This window comes from Natrix helvetica, assembly GCF_964273705.1.
Source record: "Natrix helvetica genome assembly, chromosome: 1".
Classification (NCBI taxonomy): Eukaryota; Metazoa; Chordata; class Lepidosauria; order Squamata; family Natricidae; genus Natrix; species Natrix helvetica.
Window position 1 is genome coordinate 354,137,216 of NC_138548.1, and position 17,060 is coordinate 354,154,275.

Below are 17,060 nucleotides of genomic sequence, written 5' to 3' on the forward strand. Positions count from 1 at the left end.
ATTTTGATGGCCCGCAGAAAAAATTATTTGCACTTTTTATTTTGCACTAAATACTATTTATCTTTTTTTAAAAAAAAAAAATCATGTTAGTGGATTTAAAATTATGAATCTAGTGATGCCTGAGGTCCGAAAAGTTGGTGACCCCTGCTCTATACTCCACTACTTGGAAACTTCCTGCATCCCAGCGCAAGAGAAAGTCTCTGCTTTGCGCCTGGATTTCGGGGAAGGGCTCAGCGGAGCGAGGTACTCAGTGGGTTAAAGAGAACGAGAGAGGCTGCTTGCTAGAGAGGCCCAGGCCTTGGAGAGAAAGAGAGAGGGGCTTAGGGGGGGATTTAAATACTCGATGCACCTTCCTGTGCTGTTTTAATCTGCCCCTGTGTAAGTGGTGGGAAAGGGGAAAAGGGTGGGGGTGGGGGGGAGTGACTGGCGTTGGGGAGCTGGACCAGCGAGCGGCGCGTGGCCTGGGGCGAAGCGCGCGCGCGCCACTTAGGTGAGCTGCTTTTGCAAAAAGCGAGCGCTTGCAAAGAGGGGCGAAAGGCAAAGGGAGAGCCGGCGGTGTTTCCCCCCCCCTCCCCGTCCTGTTCTTGAGCGGGGAGGAATCCCGTCGCCGCAAAGTCTTCCAAGTCCGGGCCTGCTTGGCTTTCCCGCCCCCGGGGCTCTGCGGATATAGGATGCACTACAACTCCCATCCTACTCGTTGGCTGGAGCGGGGAGCAAGGGTAACCTTGCACCGTGCAAAATTTTGAAGATCGGGCCTGCTGGCTTCCCTGCTCCGAGGTCTGCGCCTAAGGAGGGTGCACTACAACCCCCATCCCTCTCGTTTGCTGGGGCGGGGAGCATGGGTAATCTTGCGCCGTGCAAAAATCCGTGCAATTTTTGAAGTCCGGGCCTGTTAGCTTCCAGGCTCTGCGGCTAGGATGCAGTAACTACAACTCCCATCTTCTCCCTTCTTGGCCGGGAAGCGAGGGAAGTGTAAATTCTGCGCCCTGCAATGTTTGAGGTCCGGGCTTGCTGGCTTTCCCGTTCCGGGGTTCTGCAGCTAGGATGGACTACAGCACCCATCTTCTCGCTGCGATGTAACCCTGCGCCATGCAAAAAGCCAGGCCACTTAGGAAGGGTGACTTGTACAATGGCAGCATCCCCTCTCGGCATGAAGGTGTAGGAAGAAGGGGCGGGGAGGGGGGAGGGAGAGAATATCTATGCAGATAGGAAATTGTAATGGTGGGGATGATGGTATTTGGAGTCCGGTGCCTCTTTTCAGGTTAGAAAAGGCAGGTGCCATTCCTGCAGCTTATCCAGCTCTTTGAATTGGCTCCTGCAGCTGTTGGCGTGGCTTTGATCTATCTGGATTAATAGGTGGAAGCTCTTTAGCTCTATTTGTTTATGTTTATTGCCTGCTTAATATTTGCATATCAAAGGTGTGAATAGCGGGCCAGATTGTGGTAGCCTTGGGATGAAAGTGCATTCTTTAAAAGTTGTGTTTCTAATGTGGTTGTAAGTGTTTCAAGGGATGTGGTGGCTCAGTGGCTTAAGACGCTGAGCTTGTTGATCAGAAAGATCTGCAGTTCGGTGGTTCGAATCCCTAGCGCCGTGTAACGGAGTGAGCTTCCGTTACTTGTCCCAACTTCTGCCAACCTAAACATTTGAAAGCATGTAAAAATGCAAGTAGAAAAATAGGGACCACCTTTGGTAGGAAAGTAACAGCATTCCATGTGCCTTTGGTGTTTAGTCATGCCGGCCACATGACCACGGAGACGTCGTCGGACAGCGCTGGCTCTTCAGCTTTGAAACGGAGATGAGCACCGCCCCCTAGAGTCAGGAACGACTAGCACATATGTGCGAGGGGAACCTTTACCTATATAAGTGTTTCATTATATAAGAGACCCTGTGAGAGCTGTATGCAACAAAATTTCATTTTAATGTATGCCGATTAGTGTACATTCAAAGTGACAATAAAGTTATTCTAAGTAAGTGTTGCAGGGTTACTAATGTAGATACATATCTATATAGCTATATATTCTTTTATTTAATCTTAATAATCAATCTCATCTTCCACTTCCCTCCTGTTTCCTCACCCTGCTGCATGTCTATTGTCCAATATGAACCACCCTTGCACAATTGCAGGAACTGGGTATGTCTAGTTTAATAGAAAGAAGGATTAGGAGACACGATAGCATTGTTCCAATATCTCAGGGGTTGCCACAAAGAAGAGGGAGTCAAACTATTCTCCAAGGCACTTGAGGGTAGAACAAGAAGCAATGGGTGGAAACTAATCAAGGAGAGAAGCAACTTAGAACTGAGGAGAAACTTCCTGACAGTTAGAACAATTAATCAGTGGAACAGCTTGCCTCCAGAAGTTGTGAATGCCCCAACACTGGAAGTCTTTAAGAAGATGCTGGATAGCCATTTGTCTGAAACGGTGTAGGGTTTCCTGCCTAGGCAGGGGGTTGGACTAGAAGACCTCCAAGGTCCCTTCCAACTATGCTATTGTATTGTAATTGTAAACTGTGCAACCAGTTGATTATAAATAATGAGTTGCAATCTTCCAAAGTGCTTGAATTTCTGTTGACAGTTATAACTTCGGTCCTGTCATGAAGGTGGCACCATAATATGGGAGTCTTTATCTTGCTATTTCTGTACAGGTAATCCTAGACGTACAACCAATGGAGACCAACACTTCTGTTGAGTGAGACATTTGCTACGTGAGTTTTGCTCCAGTTTACAACCTTTCTTGCCACAGTTGTTACCGTATTTTTTGAAGTATAAGATGCATCTTTTCCCCTCAAAAAAGAGGGTGAAAATCTGGGTGTCTCATAACTGAATACAGCATTTTTGGCCTACCGAAACCCCACCCCCTTTCCAAAAATGGACATGCAGAGGATTTTGGAGTCTTGCAAAGTGCTCCTGAGGGCTAGGGAGGGCCGTTTTTGCTCGTTTTTGCACCCCCCCAGCCCACAGGAGCAGTATACCAGCTTCCCAAAGCCTCTGTATGCCCCCCCCTTTTGTGTGTGTGCAAAAAATGAGGCGTGCAGAGAGTTTGGGAGGCCTGCAGAGTGCAAAAACTTTTTTAAAAAAAATAACCTCTTCAAAATCATGGTGCGTCTTATAGTCCGAAAAATGAAATGTCTGTTTTTGTGAAAAACAGGCTGGTTTTTGCTCATCCCCCCCAACCTCCAGTAGCACTCTAAGACCCTCCCAAAGCTCTGCATGCCCCCCCCCCCTTTTGCGTGTGTGCAAAAAATGAGGCGTGCAGAGAGTTTGGGAAGCCTGCAGAGTGCAAACACTTTTTTTAAAAAAATCACCTCTTCAAAATCATGGTGCGTCTTATAGTCCGAAAAATGAAATGAATTCCATAGCACCATACTGTATTTTGGTCCTTTGTATTGAAATGTGTAACTAGGTAAATCAGTTCTAAGTTGCACAAAAACGACACAATACTGAGCTTAGGTAGAGACCATTATAATTGCCAGAGGCAGTAATACCTTAACATGCAAAACTAGGAACTACATGAGACATGTTAGTTAAATCTTCTTCTAGACCAGGGGTGTCCAAGCTTGGGAACTTTAAGACTGGTGGACTTCAACTCCCAGAATTCCCCAGCCAGCTCTTGTCAGAAGGTTGAAAAAGGCCATCGTCACATGACCCCGGGACACTGCGACCGTCGTAAATGTGAGTCGGATGCCACGTATCTGAACTTTGATCATGTGACCATGAGGATGCTACAAGGGTGGTGTGAAAAAAGGTCCTTTCTCAGTGCCGTTGTAACTTCGAATGGTCACTAAATGAACTCTGGTCAGTTGAGGACTACCCGTAATCAGACTTACAACAGTTTGTTTAGTGACCGTTCAAGATTGTAATGGCACTGAAAAAAAAGGAACTTATGACCATTTTTCATACTTAGGACCATTGTAGTTTCCCTCTGTACACACGATCAAAATTCGGACACTAGGCAACTGGTTCATATTTGTGACGGTCACAGTGTCCAGGGGGTCACGTGGAGAAGCTTTTGTGACCACCGAACAAGCAAAGTCAGTGGGGAAGCCCGATTCACTTAACAGCCGTGTTACTCATTTAGCAACTGCAGTGATACGCTTAACAACTGTGGCTGGAAAGGTGGTAAAACGGGGCAAAACAAAAGCCTCGCTTATCCACGGAGGTTTTGGCTCCATTGTGGTCGTACGTCGAGGACTACAAGTAACTGGATGTGCCTGGGCTGAAAGGAAACCCAAAGACCGGGTGGCCGGTGTGCATGCATGCGCCGGAGACCCAAAGACCGGGTGGCCAGTGCGCATGCATGCGCCGGAGACCCAAAGGCCAGGTGGCCAGTGTGCATGCATGCACCAGAGACCCAAAGACCAGGTGGCCAGTGCACATGCATGCGCCGGAGACCCAAAGACCAGGTGGCCAGTGCGCATGCATGCGCCAGAAACCCAAAGACCAGGTGGCCAGTGCACATGCATGCACTGGAGACCCAAAGACCAGGTGGCCAGTGTGCATGCATGCACCGGAGACCCAAAGACCAGGTGGCCAGTGCACATGCATGCGCCGGAGACCCAAAGACCAGGTGGCCAGTGGGCATGCATGCGCCGGAGACCCAAAGACCAGGTGGCCAGTGTGCATGCATGCACCGGAGACCCAAAGACCAGGTGGCCAGTGCGCATGCATGCGCTGGAGACCCAAAGACCAGGTGGCCAGTGCTCATGCATGCACCGGAGACCCAAAGACCAGGTGGCCAGTGCTCTTGCATGCGCCGGAGACCCAAAGACCAGGTGGCCAGTGCGCATGCATGCACCGGAGACCCAAAGACCAGGTGGCCAGTGCGCATGCATGCGTCGGAGACCCAAGGACCGGGTGGCCAGTGCGCATGCATGCACCGGAGACCCAAAGACCAGGTGGCCAGTGCTCATGCATGCACCGGAGACCCAAAGACCAGGTGGCCAGTGCTCTTGCATGCGCCGGAGACCCAAAGACCAGGTGGCCAGTGCGCATGCATGCACCGGAGACCCAAAGACCAGGTGGCCAGTGCTCATGCATGCGCCGGAGACCCAAAGACCGGGTGGCCAGTGCGCATGCATGCACCGGAGACCCAAAGACTGGGTGGCCAGTGCGCATGCATGCACCGGAGACCCAAAGACCGGGTGGCCAGTGCTCATGCATGCGCCGGAAACCCAAAGACTGGGTGGCCAGTGCACATGCATGCACCAGAAACCCAAAGAACGGGTGGCCAGTGCACACGCATGCGCTGGAAACGCAAAGACAGGTCCCAAAGACTAGCTGATCTTTGGGTTCCCAGCGCTCCGGCACGTGTGAAGAACAGCTGGCTGGTGTGCGTTGGCATGCAGAAAAGCAGCTGGTGAGGGTGCGCATGCCCACATAGAGAGCTCTGTGTGCCATCTCTGGCACGGGTGGCATAGGTTGGCCATCACGGCTATAGAGAATCAGGAAATTCCTTAATAAATTCCCATCTTGATCTCGACAGAGAGAAAAGCCGGATCTGTTACCAAAGCCAGGAGAAGAAGAAGACAAGGAGAAAAGAAGGTGAAAATATGTGGAAAAGGCTCAAATGGAGCATGGATATAAGAGCGGGGTACGGGGTACGGTACAACCGGAATTGCAAAGACTCTGGTACAATAGCCGTTCCCAATACAGGTATTCCTCGACTTGCGACCACAACTGGGCCCAAAATGCCCGTTGTTAAGTGAGACACTTGGGAAGTGCGTTTTGCCCCCTTTTACGATCTTCCTTGCCACTCTTGTTAAGGGAATCACTGCAGTCGTTAAGTTAATAACGTCCTTGTTAAACGAATCTGCCTTCCCCTTTTACCTTTGCTTGTCAGAAGGTCGCGGAAGCCGATCACGTGTCCCCAGGACACTGCGACCGTCGTAAATACGAATCATTTGCCAAGCATCCCAAATTTTTGATCGCGACAGCGTGGATGTTGCTGCCACGTTTGTGAGAGTGAAAAATGGTCCTAAATCACTTTCAAGGAAGGCAAATTGCTTCCCCCCCCCCCGTGCCTTTGTAACTTCAGTCAATGAATGAACTGTCGTAAGTCGAGGACCACCTATAAAAGTAGCTTTAGCTTTCCTGAGGAAGCGATTCTTAGTGCGGTCTTCTTGCTGGCCTGACAGTTTCTCAAATTCTTTTCTTTTTTCTCCTCAGAGGGTGCCGCTTTGTTGCTGAATTAGGCGGCACGGCCCATCGCTTCTTTAATATCTTCCCCATCCTGGAGGAAACTGCCTTATCTGCCAGCTGTATTAGAGAGAGGAATTCTGGATATTCCTGCAAGCTTCCGGCCCAAGATTGACTGAAATTAGCAATAGCAAAAGTACTTCGACTTATATACTTCTTCACAGTGCTTTTACAGCCCTCTCTAAGCGGTTTACAGGAGTCAGCCTATTGCCCCCCAAAAATCTGGGTCCTCATTTTACCCACCTTGAAAGGATGGAAGGCTGAGTCAACCTTGAGCCTGGTGAGATTCGAACTGCCAAACTGCTGGCAGCCGGTGATCGGCAGAAGCATCCTGCAGTACTGCACTCTTAACCACCGCGCCACCGCGGCGCAAATTGCAAATTTTGTGGTCAGCGAGGCCTGCTTTTCGAAAGAGCATGGCGGCTGAACAGAGGGCCAGAAGAGCCGATGGCATCCCAAGACACAGAGGGGTCAAAGTGGAAGAGCGTCAAAGCGTCAGCCCCCGAGGGGCAGAGGGAACGGACCGTGCGGGGAAACTGCCTCGGGTCCTTCAAGTGGGCACCATTCGAGAGTTCCTGAATTGGGCCGCCCCACGGCAAATGAAGCAGGAGCCCAGGGAGGACTTGCCCGAAGCCTGGGAATCCCAGTGGCAGGAGTTCCTCGCTGCGCTCCGGTCCTCTCCTCTAGGGGAGGGACACCAGCAGCTGGCCGAGGGACCCGCCCCGTGGGGGGACAACAAAGCCTTCTTCACCTCCTTTGAACGCCTGGCTGGAACCTGCCAGTTGCCCCGCCGGGAATGGCTGGCTCGCCTGGTGCCCGTGTTGGGCAGGGAAGCCAAGGAGGCCTACAGTAGCCTCAGCCTCCAGGACCGAGGCGAATACGCCAAAGTCAAGGCGGCCATCTTGAAAGGGGATGCCCTCCGGATGGAGGCGCAACGGCAACGTTTCCGGCAGTTCCGTTACCACGAAGCCTGGGGGCCTCGGGAGGTGTGCAGTCAGCTTCGGGAACTGTGCCGAGGGTGGCTGAAGCCGGAGAAGCACACCAAGGAACAGATGTTAGACCTTCTGGTGCTGGAGCAGTTCCTGACCCTTCTGCCCCAGGAGATCCAGAGCTGGGTGAGGGAACACGGCCCGGAGTCGTGTGCCCAAGCCGTGCCCCTGGCAGAGGCCTTCCTTATCAGGCAGCAAGAGGCCGAAAGGAAGGGGAAGCAGGTATGTCCAATAGGGTCGAATGGTTGTGAATTTGTGTTGTTTTGTATTTTCCTGAAAGAGATCTTTTTTAAAAAAAAGTTTTTTATTGAGCACAAATTAAAACATTGGACACAGTGTAACCGTCCTGGCAAAATCTACGCCATACTTGCTAAGACAGAGGTTCCCAATCTTTTTCGGTTTGCGGCTCCCATAACACTTCGGATTTTTTCCGCGGCTCCCTTAATAGGTGCATCCGATTTTTTTTAATTTTTGACTTTTTAAGGATTTGGAAATCTACTTTTTAGTTCGTTAAGGTTAGGTTAATTGAAAAATAAATTAAACACGAGCTTTAAATTCACAATTTATTGAACATCGTTTAATGATTTAAAATTATTAATGGGATGGATGGGCTTGTTGTTCGCTGCACAACTTCTCAAATCTTGGATCAGAAAAATAGCTTTTGAAAAGTAACTTAACCACCACACTAGCCCAGTGGTGGGCAACCTTTTTTTTCAACTGAGCCAAATCTCGCCAAAACCATGATTGAAATTTATTTGGAGAGCCGCTCTTGCTTAGCAACCAAAATTTTGGGCTCAATTGTGGTCATATGTTGTTTTTCTTTCTTTCTTTCATCTCTCTCTCCCACTTTCTTTCTTTTTTTCTTTTTCTTTCTCTTTCTCTCTCTCTCTCTGGCTCTTTGTCTCTCTCTCCCTCCCTCCCTCTCTGTCTCCCTCTGTCATTTTCTCTGGGTGTCTATCTGTCTCTCTCTCTCTCTGTATCTCTGTCTCTCTCTCCTCCTTCCCCCATCTCTGTCACTCTGTGTGTGTGTGTGTGTGTCTGTCTGTCTCTCACTCACTCACTCTGTGTGTGTGTGTGTGTGTCTGTCTCTCCCTCTGTCTCTCTCCCCTCCCTTCCTCTCTCTCTGTCACTCTGTGTATGTGGGTGTGTCTGTCTCTCACTCATTCACTTAATCACTCACTCTGTGTGTGTCTCTCTGTCTATCTTTCTCTTTACAGCCCTCCCTCGTTTACAGCCCTCCCTCATAACGCTTCGGAGGGAAGCTTCTGCAAAGGCGAGTGGCAACAAGTCTCCCAGGCTTTAATTTGCCGAGCTGTGCGCACGTGCCTGTTTTCCACGGCGTGGAGCAGCGGCGAGATTCTGCGCGGCGAGCGATGATTCCAGGGGCCATCCGGGAAGATGAGGAACGCGAGGGGGACCCTGCCCCCCCCACTGATGCCCCCCGGAATCATCGCTCGCCGCCCAGAATCTCGCCGCTGCTCCACACCGTGGAAAACAGGCGCGCGCGTACAGCTCGGCAAATTTCAGCCTGGGAGACTTGTCATGCCCGGGCTTTTGCAGAAGCTTCCCTCCAAAGCCCAAGAGGAGGGAGGGAAGCGGGCGCCCGGCGCAGGTATTTTGCGGCGCCCTTATGACGATAGCGCGGCTCCCCAGGGAGCCGCGGCGCACACTTTGGGAATCACTGTGCTAAGATATAAAGTTATACATTGTAACTGTTAGGGATGTAACCCTAGGCTTGGCTTGGCAATGTATATAAGCTATGATTGTAACAAATGTATCTGTTACTTTAAATGCTAGAGAGATGTAATTGGTTTGTTACCTCAAGCAGCCATAAGAGGGAGCCAGAATGACTGTTAGCTCTCTGTTTTGTTAGACGCTGATCGGTGTATTGTGAGGTACTGTGGTTTGCTACTGTTAGCTGTTTTGTGTGCTAAACTGACTATTTGATAACTGAATGACTGAACCGTGTATGACTTGGACTGTTAACTGGACTCTGAATACCTCTATATTTCCACATAGTAAACTACTATATTTTATACTATTCAGTGTCCCTGTATGCTGCGTGTTCTTCCCTACCACTCTCATTACGCTTCTCTGCACACTCGCTCTCCTAACGGGGAGCTTAATTACTTAACACTAACCACCCTGCTTTTTAACATTTGAACTATTCCATATTTACAAATATAGAAATATCATCTTTCCAGCCACGTTGTTTTGTATTTATCTTATACATTTTCACTATTATAGTTTCATACATAATTCTAGTCTCCATGCTATGAATCTTAGCCATTGCCTATTTTGGGTCTTTCCTTTTTTGTTCCAACCATCGATAAAATTTATCCCAGATCTTATAATATTCTGATTCGTCTTTATTCTTCAATTCCCACATCAATTTATCCATTTCAGCACCGGTCAGAATTTTCCTAATTACTTCCTCTTCTTGTGGAATTTCCCTGTTTTTCCAGTTTTGGGCAAAGACCATTCTTGCTGCTGTAATAATATGTTTTTGTTAAGTAAATTACCCCCTTGTTATATTTCTTATTTATAATTCCCCAAAGAAATAGTTCCGGTGTGAATTCTATTTCCTCTTCAGTTATCTCCATCTGCCACTTTTGGATTTTCTGCCAATATTCTTTTGTTTTTTGGCATGACCACTGCATGTTTCATTTCCAGCAATTTGGCGCTGCGTTTCTAAACATTTTGGGAATTCTCATGGGTGGAAGATGCCACCTATAAAACATTTCATATAAGTTTTCCTTATACGGTATTGACAATGTTATTTTCCTATTTCTTTTCCTGAAAGAGATCTTGACTACAGATACTCCTCAGCTTACGACCACAATTGAACCCAACATTTCTGTGGCCAAGTGGGACATTTGTTTTGCCCCATCTTACGACCCTGCTTGCCACAGTTGTTAGGGGAATCACTCCACGTGTTAAGTTAGCAACACGGTCCTTGAGCAAATCTGGCTTCCCCATTGACTTTGATTGCAGGAGGGTTACAAAAGGGGATCGCGATGACCCTTTTGCAAGTTGAAGGACGATGTTACTAACTTAACAACTGCAGCGATTCACTTAACAACTGGGGCAAGAAAGGTCATAAAACGGGGCAAAATTTACTTTGCAAGCGTCTCACTTAGCAACGGCAGGTTTGGGCTGACTATCTTGGTAAATATTAACACATGAACTTATAGCAGTAACTGTAATATGATAACAACCAAATAGTTTAAACTGGTTTTTCTTATCTTGGCCTATTTACATATAGATTATTTATAGATTATCATACTTATAGTTGAAAACCATCTCTATTTTAATACAGACATTCATAGTCTTTTTTCCTCTTCATTCCCACCCATTGTCTCTAGCCACTCATAGAAACTGTTCCATGTCAGGCAATACTCTGAATCTTCTTCATCCTTAATTTTAGAAGTTAACCTACCCATTTCAGCACATTCTAAAATTTCCCCGAATTACTTCTCGTCTGGCGGAGTGTTTTCATTTTTCAGGGACGACTTTTTAAGGCCTTGCTTTATGCTCTTCTTTCAGACGCGGGGAACTCAGGTGATGAACTGGGCTGAGGTGAAACCGTCTTCTGTGGGTGCTGGGCTGAAGCGGATTCACCGAGAGATGAAGCAAGATGCCAGAATCCTGGGTAAGAACCTGCTGCCCCTGGTTCTTTGGACGGCCACCTGTCTCAATCGGCTGTTCTCCAGGGTTGTGGGGACGCCAAGACCTAGAATTCCCATCCAAAATTCAGGGGTGCTGATAATTCTGGGAATTGTAGCCTCAACATTTCTCAATAGAGGTGGAGATAGCATCCATGCATGGGTTGACATTGTCCGCCTTTGGGTTGGACTGAGTCTGATTAAACATAGTTAAGTCACGCCCCCCTGTTGCGAGCCTTACCCAGCTTTTCGACTCAGTCCACTTCGAAAGTGGACAGTGTCATCGTTAACTCCTTGATTAATTAATATTACTGGACTTAATTGGATATCTATTTCCACTTTCTTGGCTCTCTTCTTTTGCCTGGATTGATAGAAAATATTCCTGGGGCTGTCTGGCGGGCTGAAGTTGAAGGGCCTGCTCCCATTGCTCACCTGGTAGAGGCTCTGCTGCCCATTGACATCTGGCAAGGTGGGAGAGAGGTTAGCGCTCTTTATCTGGGCACTTTAGCAAGGCTAGATCAGATCCCCGCTTATCTCCCGGTCAGCTGGATTTCGCGCTCTATCAGGGGAAGGTGGCCCTGTGAACCTTTACCAGTTTTGGCGGAGCAAGCAGAAATGACTAGATATGCAGTAGATTAGAGGTCCCCAACCAGAGGTGATATTCAGCCAGTTCGGACTGGTTTGGGCAAACTGGTAGTAGTGACTTGTGGGTGCGGGTGGCCCCGGCTCTATGCAGTCCTATTTAGCCATGTTTTCGAAGCCGTGCACATGCGTGCAAGCCGCGCATGCAAGTAAAGCTTATCTGCAGAAGTCTCGCGTGCTCACAAAGTGAGTTTGCGCTTGTGGGGTGAACTGGTGGTAAACGTCAATGAAACCCGCCTCTGTCCTCAACCCCTGGATCACAGACTGGTACCAGGCTATGGCTTGTTCAGAACTGGGCTGCACAAGTAGTGCGCAGTCACATGGAACCATCCCCTCTCCACACACACACACACACACACACACACACACCGCCGGCGTCAGTCCGCAAAGCCGGAAAGATGGGGAGCGCTGCAATAGACGACCCTGAAAGCGTGCTTCATGTAGGGCTTTGTACATGGCAACCAATCCCTCAAATTGTATTTGAAAGCTGGTTGTCAACCTTCTCGGGTAGAGCAGACAGGAAACACAACTGGATGAGTTAACTCTGCTTTATTTAAAGGCTATCTTAACAGAACCTTGTAAGCCTGAAAGTGCAAATCTCCTGCTGTTTCTGTTCATAGCCTGATAAGTTAGGCTGAGGTTCCTTTCCGAGTTTCTTTCTTCACCTGTTATGCAGCTGTGGGCTCTGCCTCCTCTTATCTGATCATTCCCTAGGCAGCATCTCCCCCCCCCAAGCCCCCCATATCCCAATTCCACACAGGATAACTCAACGCCATAAGTGTTCTCTGCCTCCGTTCCTTCTATACTAAGAGCCGTGGTGGCAACAGCGATTAGAATGCAGTACTTAACTGCAGGCAACTTCTGTTGGCTGCTGGCTGTTGGCAGTTCGATTCTCCCCAGCTCAAGGTTGACTCAGCTTTCCATCCTTCCGAGGTGAAATGAGGACCCAGATTGTTGGTGGCTTCTCTAAACTTGCTTACAGGGGGCTGTAAAGCACTGTGAAGCGGTATATAAGTCTTAAGTGGTCTTCCTAATGTTATTTTTGTCAATGGAAATAATGTCAAAGAAACAGTGGTGGATAACATTTATCATGTTGAGTTACCCTGTGTGGAACTGTCCATTTGCAAGTTATTGCGCAGCGAGTTGGTCGCAGCAAGATGGCCATGGCGAGTTATCCTACACCAATGATGGCGAACGTATGGCACGCGTGCCACAGGTAGCACGCGGAGCCATTTGTCAGGGCACGCAAGGCGCTGCCCTGTTAGCTGGCCAGCGTGCATGCGCGCTCTAGCCAACTGAGTTCACCCTTTTTTAAAGCCATTTTTCACCCTCCACAGGCTCCAGAGGCTTTATAGGAGCCTGGGGAGGGTGAAAAGAGCCCCCCCCCCCGGAGTCTTCATGAGCTTCCCTGAAGCCTCTGGAGCGCAAAAAAACCGGCCCTATGGGCAAACCGGAAGTTCAGGAATGGACTTCCTGTTTGCTCGGAGGGTTGTTGTGACTGCTCTGGAGGCTTCAGGGAAGCCTCCTGAAGGTCCCTGAAGCCTTCGGAGTGCTCAAAACGACCCTCCGAGCAAACCGGAAGTCGCTTCCGGTTTGCTTGGAGGGCCATTTTGACTGCTTTGGAGGCTTCTCTGAAGGTCCCTGAAGCCTCCGGAGGGCTTCTGGGGGGCCCGGGGGAGGCTGTTTTCGCCCTCCCCATGCTCCTATAAAGCCTCTGGAACCTGGGGAGGGTGAAAAAAGCATGCACAAATGGGGTGGGGATCATGCATTGCATTATGGGTGCGGCACGCCTGCACATGACCCGCCTGCGCTCCACCAAAAAAGGTTCGCCATTGCTGCCCTACACCTTCATTCCCACATATCATTACACTAGTGCAGTTTGCAGAGGACAGGTGCGACTTGGCCTTAATGTGAAGCAGCCAAGGCTGCCCATAGCACTGCTTTCTGGACCTGCTGCAACTTGCAAACACTCTTCAAGGGCAGCCCCAAGTAGAGCACACTGTAGTAGTCCAGCCGGGAAATGATTGTGTAGTGGGGGGGGGTGGAGGGGATCCCAAATGTTACTGGACCACCGAGTAAAGCTTCTTGTTCCTTTTTTTTGTCTCAGACTTGGGGAACTCCAACGGGGAGCATGCCGAGAAGGCCCTGAACCGAACTACCGAAAACGGGGTGAAGGCTCCCGGCCGAGCCCAGCTGGGACAGAGGAGCTTCCAAAGCCCCGAGAGCAGGACTGCTTTCCGCCCAAGCCCGGCCTTCTTCAAACACCAGCGGGTCCACGCAGCGGAGAGCCCGCACCAGTGCCCGGATTGCGGGAAGCATTTTACGCAGCGTTCGAGCCTCACCATCCATCGGCGGATCCACACGGGGGAGAAGCCGTACCCCTGTCCCGAGTGCGGGAAATGCTTCCGCCAGAGTTCCAATCTCTTGAAGCATCAGAGAATCCACTCGGGGGAGAAGCCCCACCAGTGCCCGGAGTGCAGCAAATGTTTCGCCCAGCGCTCCAACCTGCTGATCCACCAGAGGACCCACACGGGTGAGATGCCTTATGTGTGCGCCGAGTGTGGGGCCTGCTTCAGCCAGCACCGGGGTCTGGTCACTCACCAGCGGATCCACATGGACGAGATGCCTTACGGCTACGGTTGCCCGGATTGTGGGAAATGCTTCCAGCAGAACTCGGATCTGACGAAGCACTTGCGGGTCCACACGGGCGAGAAACCCTATAGCTGCCCCGAATGTGGGAAGAGCTTCAGCTACAGCTCCAACCTCAGCAAGCACCAGCGGATCCACACGGGCGAGAAGCCGTACCTCTGCAACGTGTGCGGGAAAAGCTTCAGCCACTTGTCGACTCGCAACACCCACCAGCGAGTCCACACGGGAGAGAGGCCGTACGGCTGCACGGAATGTGGGAAAAGGTTCATTTCCAGTTCCAAACTCACCCGGCACATGAGAACACATTCCATATACACTCCTTACATCTGCAACGAGTGCGGGAGGAGCTTCGGTTCCCATTCGGCCTTGACCACCCATCAGAAAGACCACTCGGCTTCCGAGAGCTACAGCGTGGGCGGCCTGTGGGAGGGAGCCGAGCAGGGCCCTAGCGACTTCATGGGCAGGATGTCCCCTCTGTGAATGTGGTGGAGTTAGCCTATTCCTTACGAGACTTACTAGTCAGGGTGCTAGTCCCTCAGGTATTGGAATATGGCAGCCTGGGCTTGTGGGGGGCCGGATGTGAGAATAGAGAGAGTCGGAGGTATAGAATTTAAATGTGGTGGCTTTGGAAGATAGAGTTAGGCTGGAGAAGAAGAAGAAGAAAAAAGATAGTGCAGAGGATGGAGGCTTAGATTGTCAAGTTAGTTTTAGGAAGAAAGTAAAGCTTTCTTCGCAGAAGAGAGAGCTCTGAAGCTGGCCGCTCATTAAAATGGCTTCCCCCAGGCCCCGAGCCAGCATATTTTGAGCCTTCCATTATTGGTGTAACCCCCCCTGCTGTAATTTAGCTATCTAATAGCTCTGTAGATCCCCCCTCCCCTATTCAAGAGCAAATTATCTGTGATTATTGGGCACTTGTAGGTAATAAGTGAGAACTCTATGATCTCCGAAAGAGGAAGGCTGAATTATGATTCTGATTTAACAGCTGTAAGAGAACCACTATAGTTTTGAAAAATTGGGGGTGGGGGGAATCCAGAGGGGGACAAAATCTCCAGTTTTGAAGAACTAAAATGTATTTTATAGTAGCGGCCCCCAACCTTTTGAGAAACAGGGACCGGTTCTGTGGAGGCAGGTTTTTCCATGGACTGGAGATTGCGTGGTTTCAAGTGCTGTCTGCATTCTGCGGATGGGCCATGGCTTGTTGGCACGGCCCGATTTCTGGCACGCTGTGGCTCAGTGCCGGGTCAGGGACCAGAGATTGGGGACCCCTGTTTTATAGGCTTTCCCCCCCTTCCATTCTCTTCCCTCCTCATCCTCGGGATGGCTAAAATCCAACTTGAAGACCGGGTTTAAAAGGTTGTTTGAATTGACACACTGAATTAGCACTTCATTCCGATGGTGCAGTTATGATGATCATTGCAGATTATGCACCGTGTCCAGTTTAGGGGTGGTATTCATTTACCTTCCCTACCGATTCGCAAACGTGAGAGCGCTCAGCCTTCCGTGCGTGCGCTTTTGGCGAAAAAAAAGGGCCTAAATGGGATGCCATAGAGCTGGGGCAGGTGGCCAAGGCCACCCGAGATTTCCGCTACCTGTTCAAACAAGCCGGTCTGAACCAGTAGAATACCACCTCTGGTCCAGTTATCCCCAGTTTAAAATGCCAGTGCATATGGTTTCAGGGCTCCCGTTGCCTCCCTTTGCTCGGGCAAAGTTACTCAACCTTAACAACTTTTAGGAGGTTTGGATTTCAACTCCCAGCATTCCCCTAGCCCAGCGATGGTGAACCTTTTTTTGGCTCGTGTGCCATAAGTGAGGGGAGCGCAGGGGGATCATGTGCGGGCGTGCCGCACCCATAATGCAATGCGTAACCCCCCCAGTGTGCATGGGCACACTACAGGCGCAACCCCCCCATTTTTTGCATGCTTTTTTCGCCCTCCCCAGGCTCCAGAGGCTTTATAGGAGCCTGGGGAGGGCGAAAACAGCCTCCCCCGCCCCTCCGGAGGCTTCAGGGACCTTCAGGAAGCTTCCCCGAAGCCTCCGGAGCCGTCAAAACGAACCTCTGAGCAAACCGGAAGTCCGTTCCCGAATTTCCGGTTTGTCCGTAGGGTTGTTTTTTTGCGTTCTGGAGGCTTCAGGGAAGCTCATGAAGCCTCCGGAGGGCCTCCGGGGGGGTGGGGGAGGCTCTTTTCGCCCTTCCCAGACTCCTATAAAGCCTCTGGAGCCTGGGGAGGGCAAAAAATGGCTTTAAAAAAGGGTGAACTCAGCTGGCCAGCGCGCGAATGTGCGCTGGCCAGCTGACAGGGCAGCGCCTCGTGTGCCCTGACAAATGGCTCCGCGTGCCTCCTGTGGCACGCTTGCCATAGGTTCGCCATCACTGTCCTAGCCAGTCACGGGAGTGGGAGTTGAAGTACACACCTCTTAAAGTGGCTAAGCTTGAAAAATATGTGCTAGACTTTTCTTAGTGCAGAAGTACCGTATATACTCACGGTATACATGGCAAGTATATAAGTACCGTATATACTTACTCACTTGTAAGCCCATGTGTGAGTAAGCAGGCCCAAATACTGTGAAAAAACCCTGAAATAATGTGCCACAGTTGGGTTAAAGAAATTCAAGGAAGGGTCTGCTTAGCTACAGATCGGCCTCTGTAAGATATATGAGTAATTTTTACAATGTATTACCATATATACTAACGGATAAGCCAAATCTGATTTGGGGTACATTTTGGAGCGTGAAATTCTCAGCTTTTTTCTGTGTATATATGGTAGATGACAAAAGAGAGAAGGTTCTGGAATAGAATATTGTGAGATACAGTCCTTGATTTTACAACCATTTTGTTCAGTGGCTCTTCAGAGTTAGAACAGCACTAAAAAAAGAAAAGATTCACGATCAGACCTCGCACTTAACAACTGTTGCAGCCTTCTTA

The 17,060-nt window shown here is 49.7% G+C and overlaps 1 protein-coding gene across 3 annotated transcripts; it reads left to right on the forward strand.

Annotated features, from left to right (window-relative positions):
* Positions 1 to 291: 291 nt before the first annotated feature.
* LOC309385201 (uncharacterized protein) lies at positions 292 to 15,987 on the forward strand. 3 transcript variants are annotated; one of them, XM_081939403.1, is made up of 5 exons: positions 292 to 378; positions 5,480 to 5,538; positions 6,163 to 7,403; positions 10,728 to 10,833; positions 13,596 to 15,987. In XM_081939403.1, exons 3-5 carry the CDS (start codon positions 6,609 to 6,611, stop codon positions 14,615 to 14,617), a joined length of 1,923 nt encoding a protein of 640 aa, XP_081795529.1. In that variant the 5' UTR covers positions 292 to 378; positions 5,480 to 5,538; positions 6,163 to 6,608; the 3' UTR covers positions 14,618 to 15,987. The 3 variants fall into 3 exon arrangements, with proteins under 3 accessions (XP_081795529.1, XP_081795530.1, XP_081795531.1); XM_081939404.1 differs by lacking the exon at positions 5,480 to 5,538 and adding an exon at positions 2,643 to 2,702 and having other exon boundaries at positions 349 to 378; XM_081939405.1 differs by lacking the exon at positions 5,480 to 5,538 and having other exon boundaries at positions 361 to 378.
* Positions 15,988 to 17,060: the final 1,073 nt, after the last annotated feature.

Bases quoted from the DNA above. Each gene is read 5' to 3' on its own strand.
- LOC309385201 (XM_081939403.1), top strand. From the start codon at position 6,609: ATGGCGGCTGAACAGAGGGCCAGAAGAGCCGATGGCATCCCAAGACAC. The intron at 7,404-10,727 runs GTATGTCCAATA...CTCTTCTTTCAG, and splicing joins CCGAAAGGAAGGGGAAGCAG to ACGCGGGGAACTCAGGTGAT. The intron at 10,834-13,595 runs GTAAGAACCTGC...TTTTTGTCTCAG, and splicing joins GCAAGATGCCAGAATCCTGG to ACTTGGGGAACTCCAACGGG.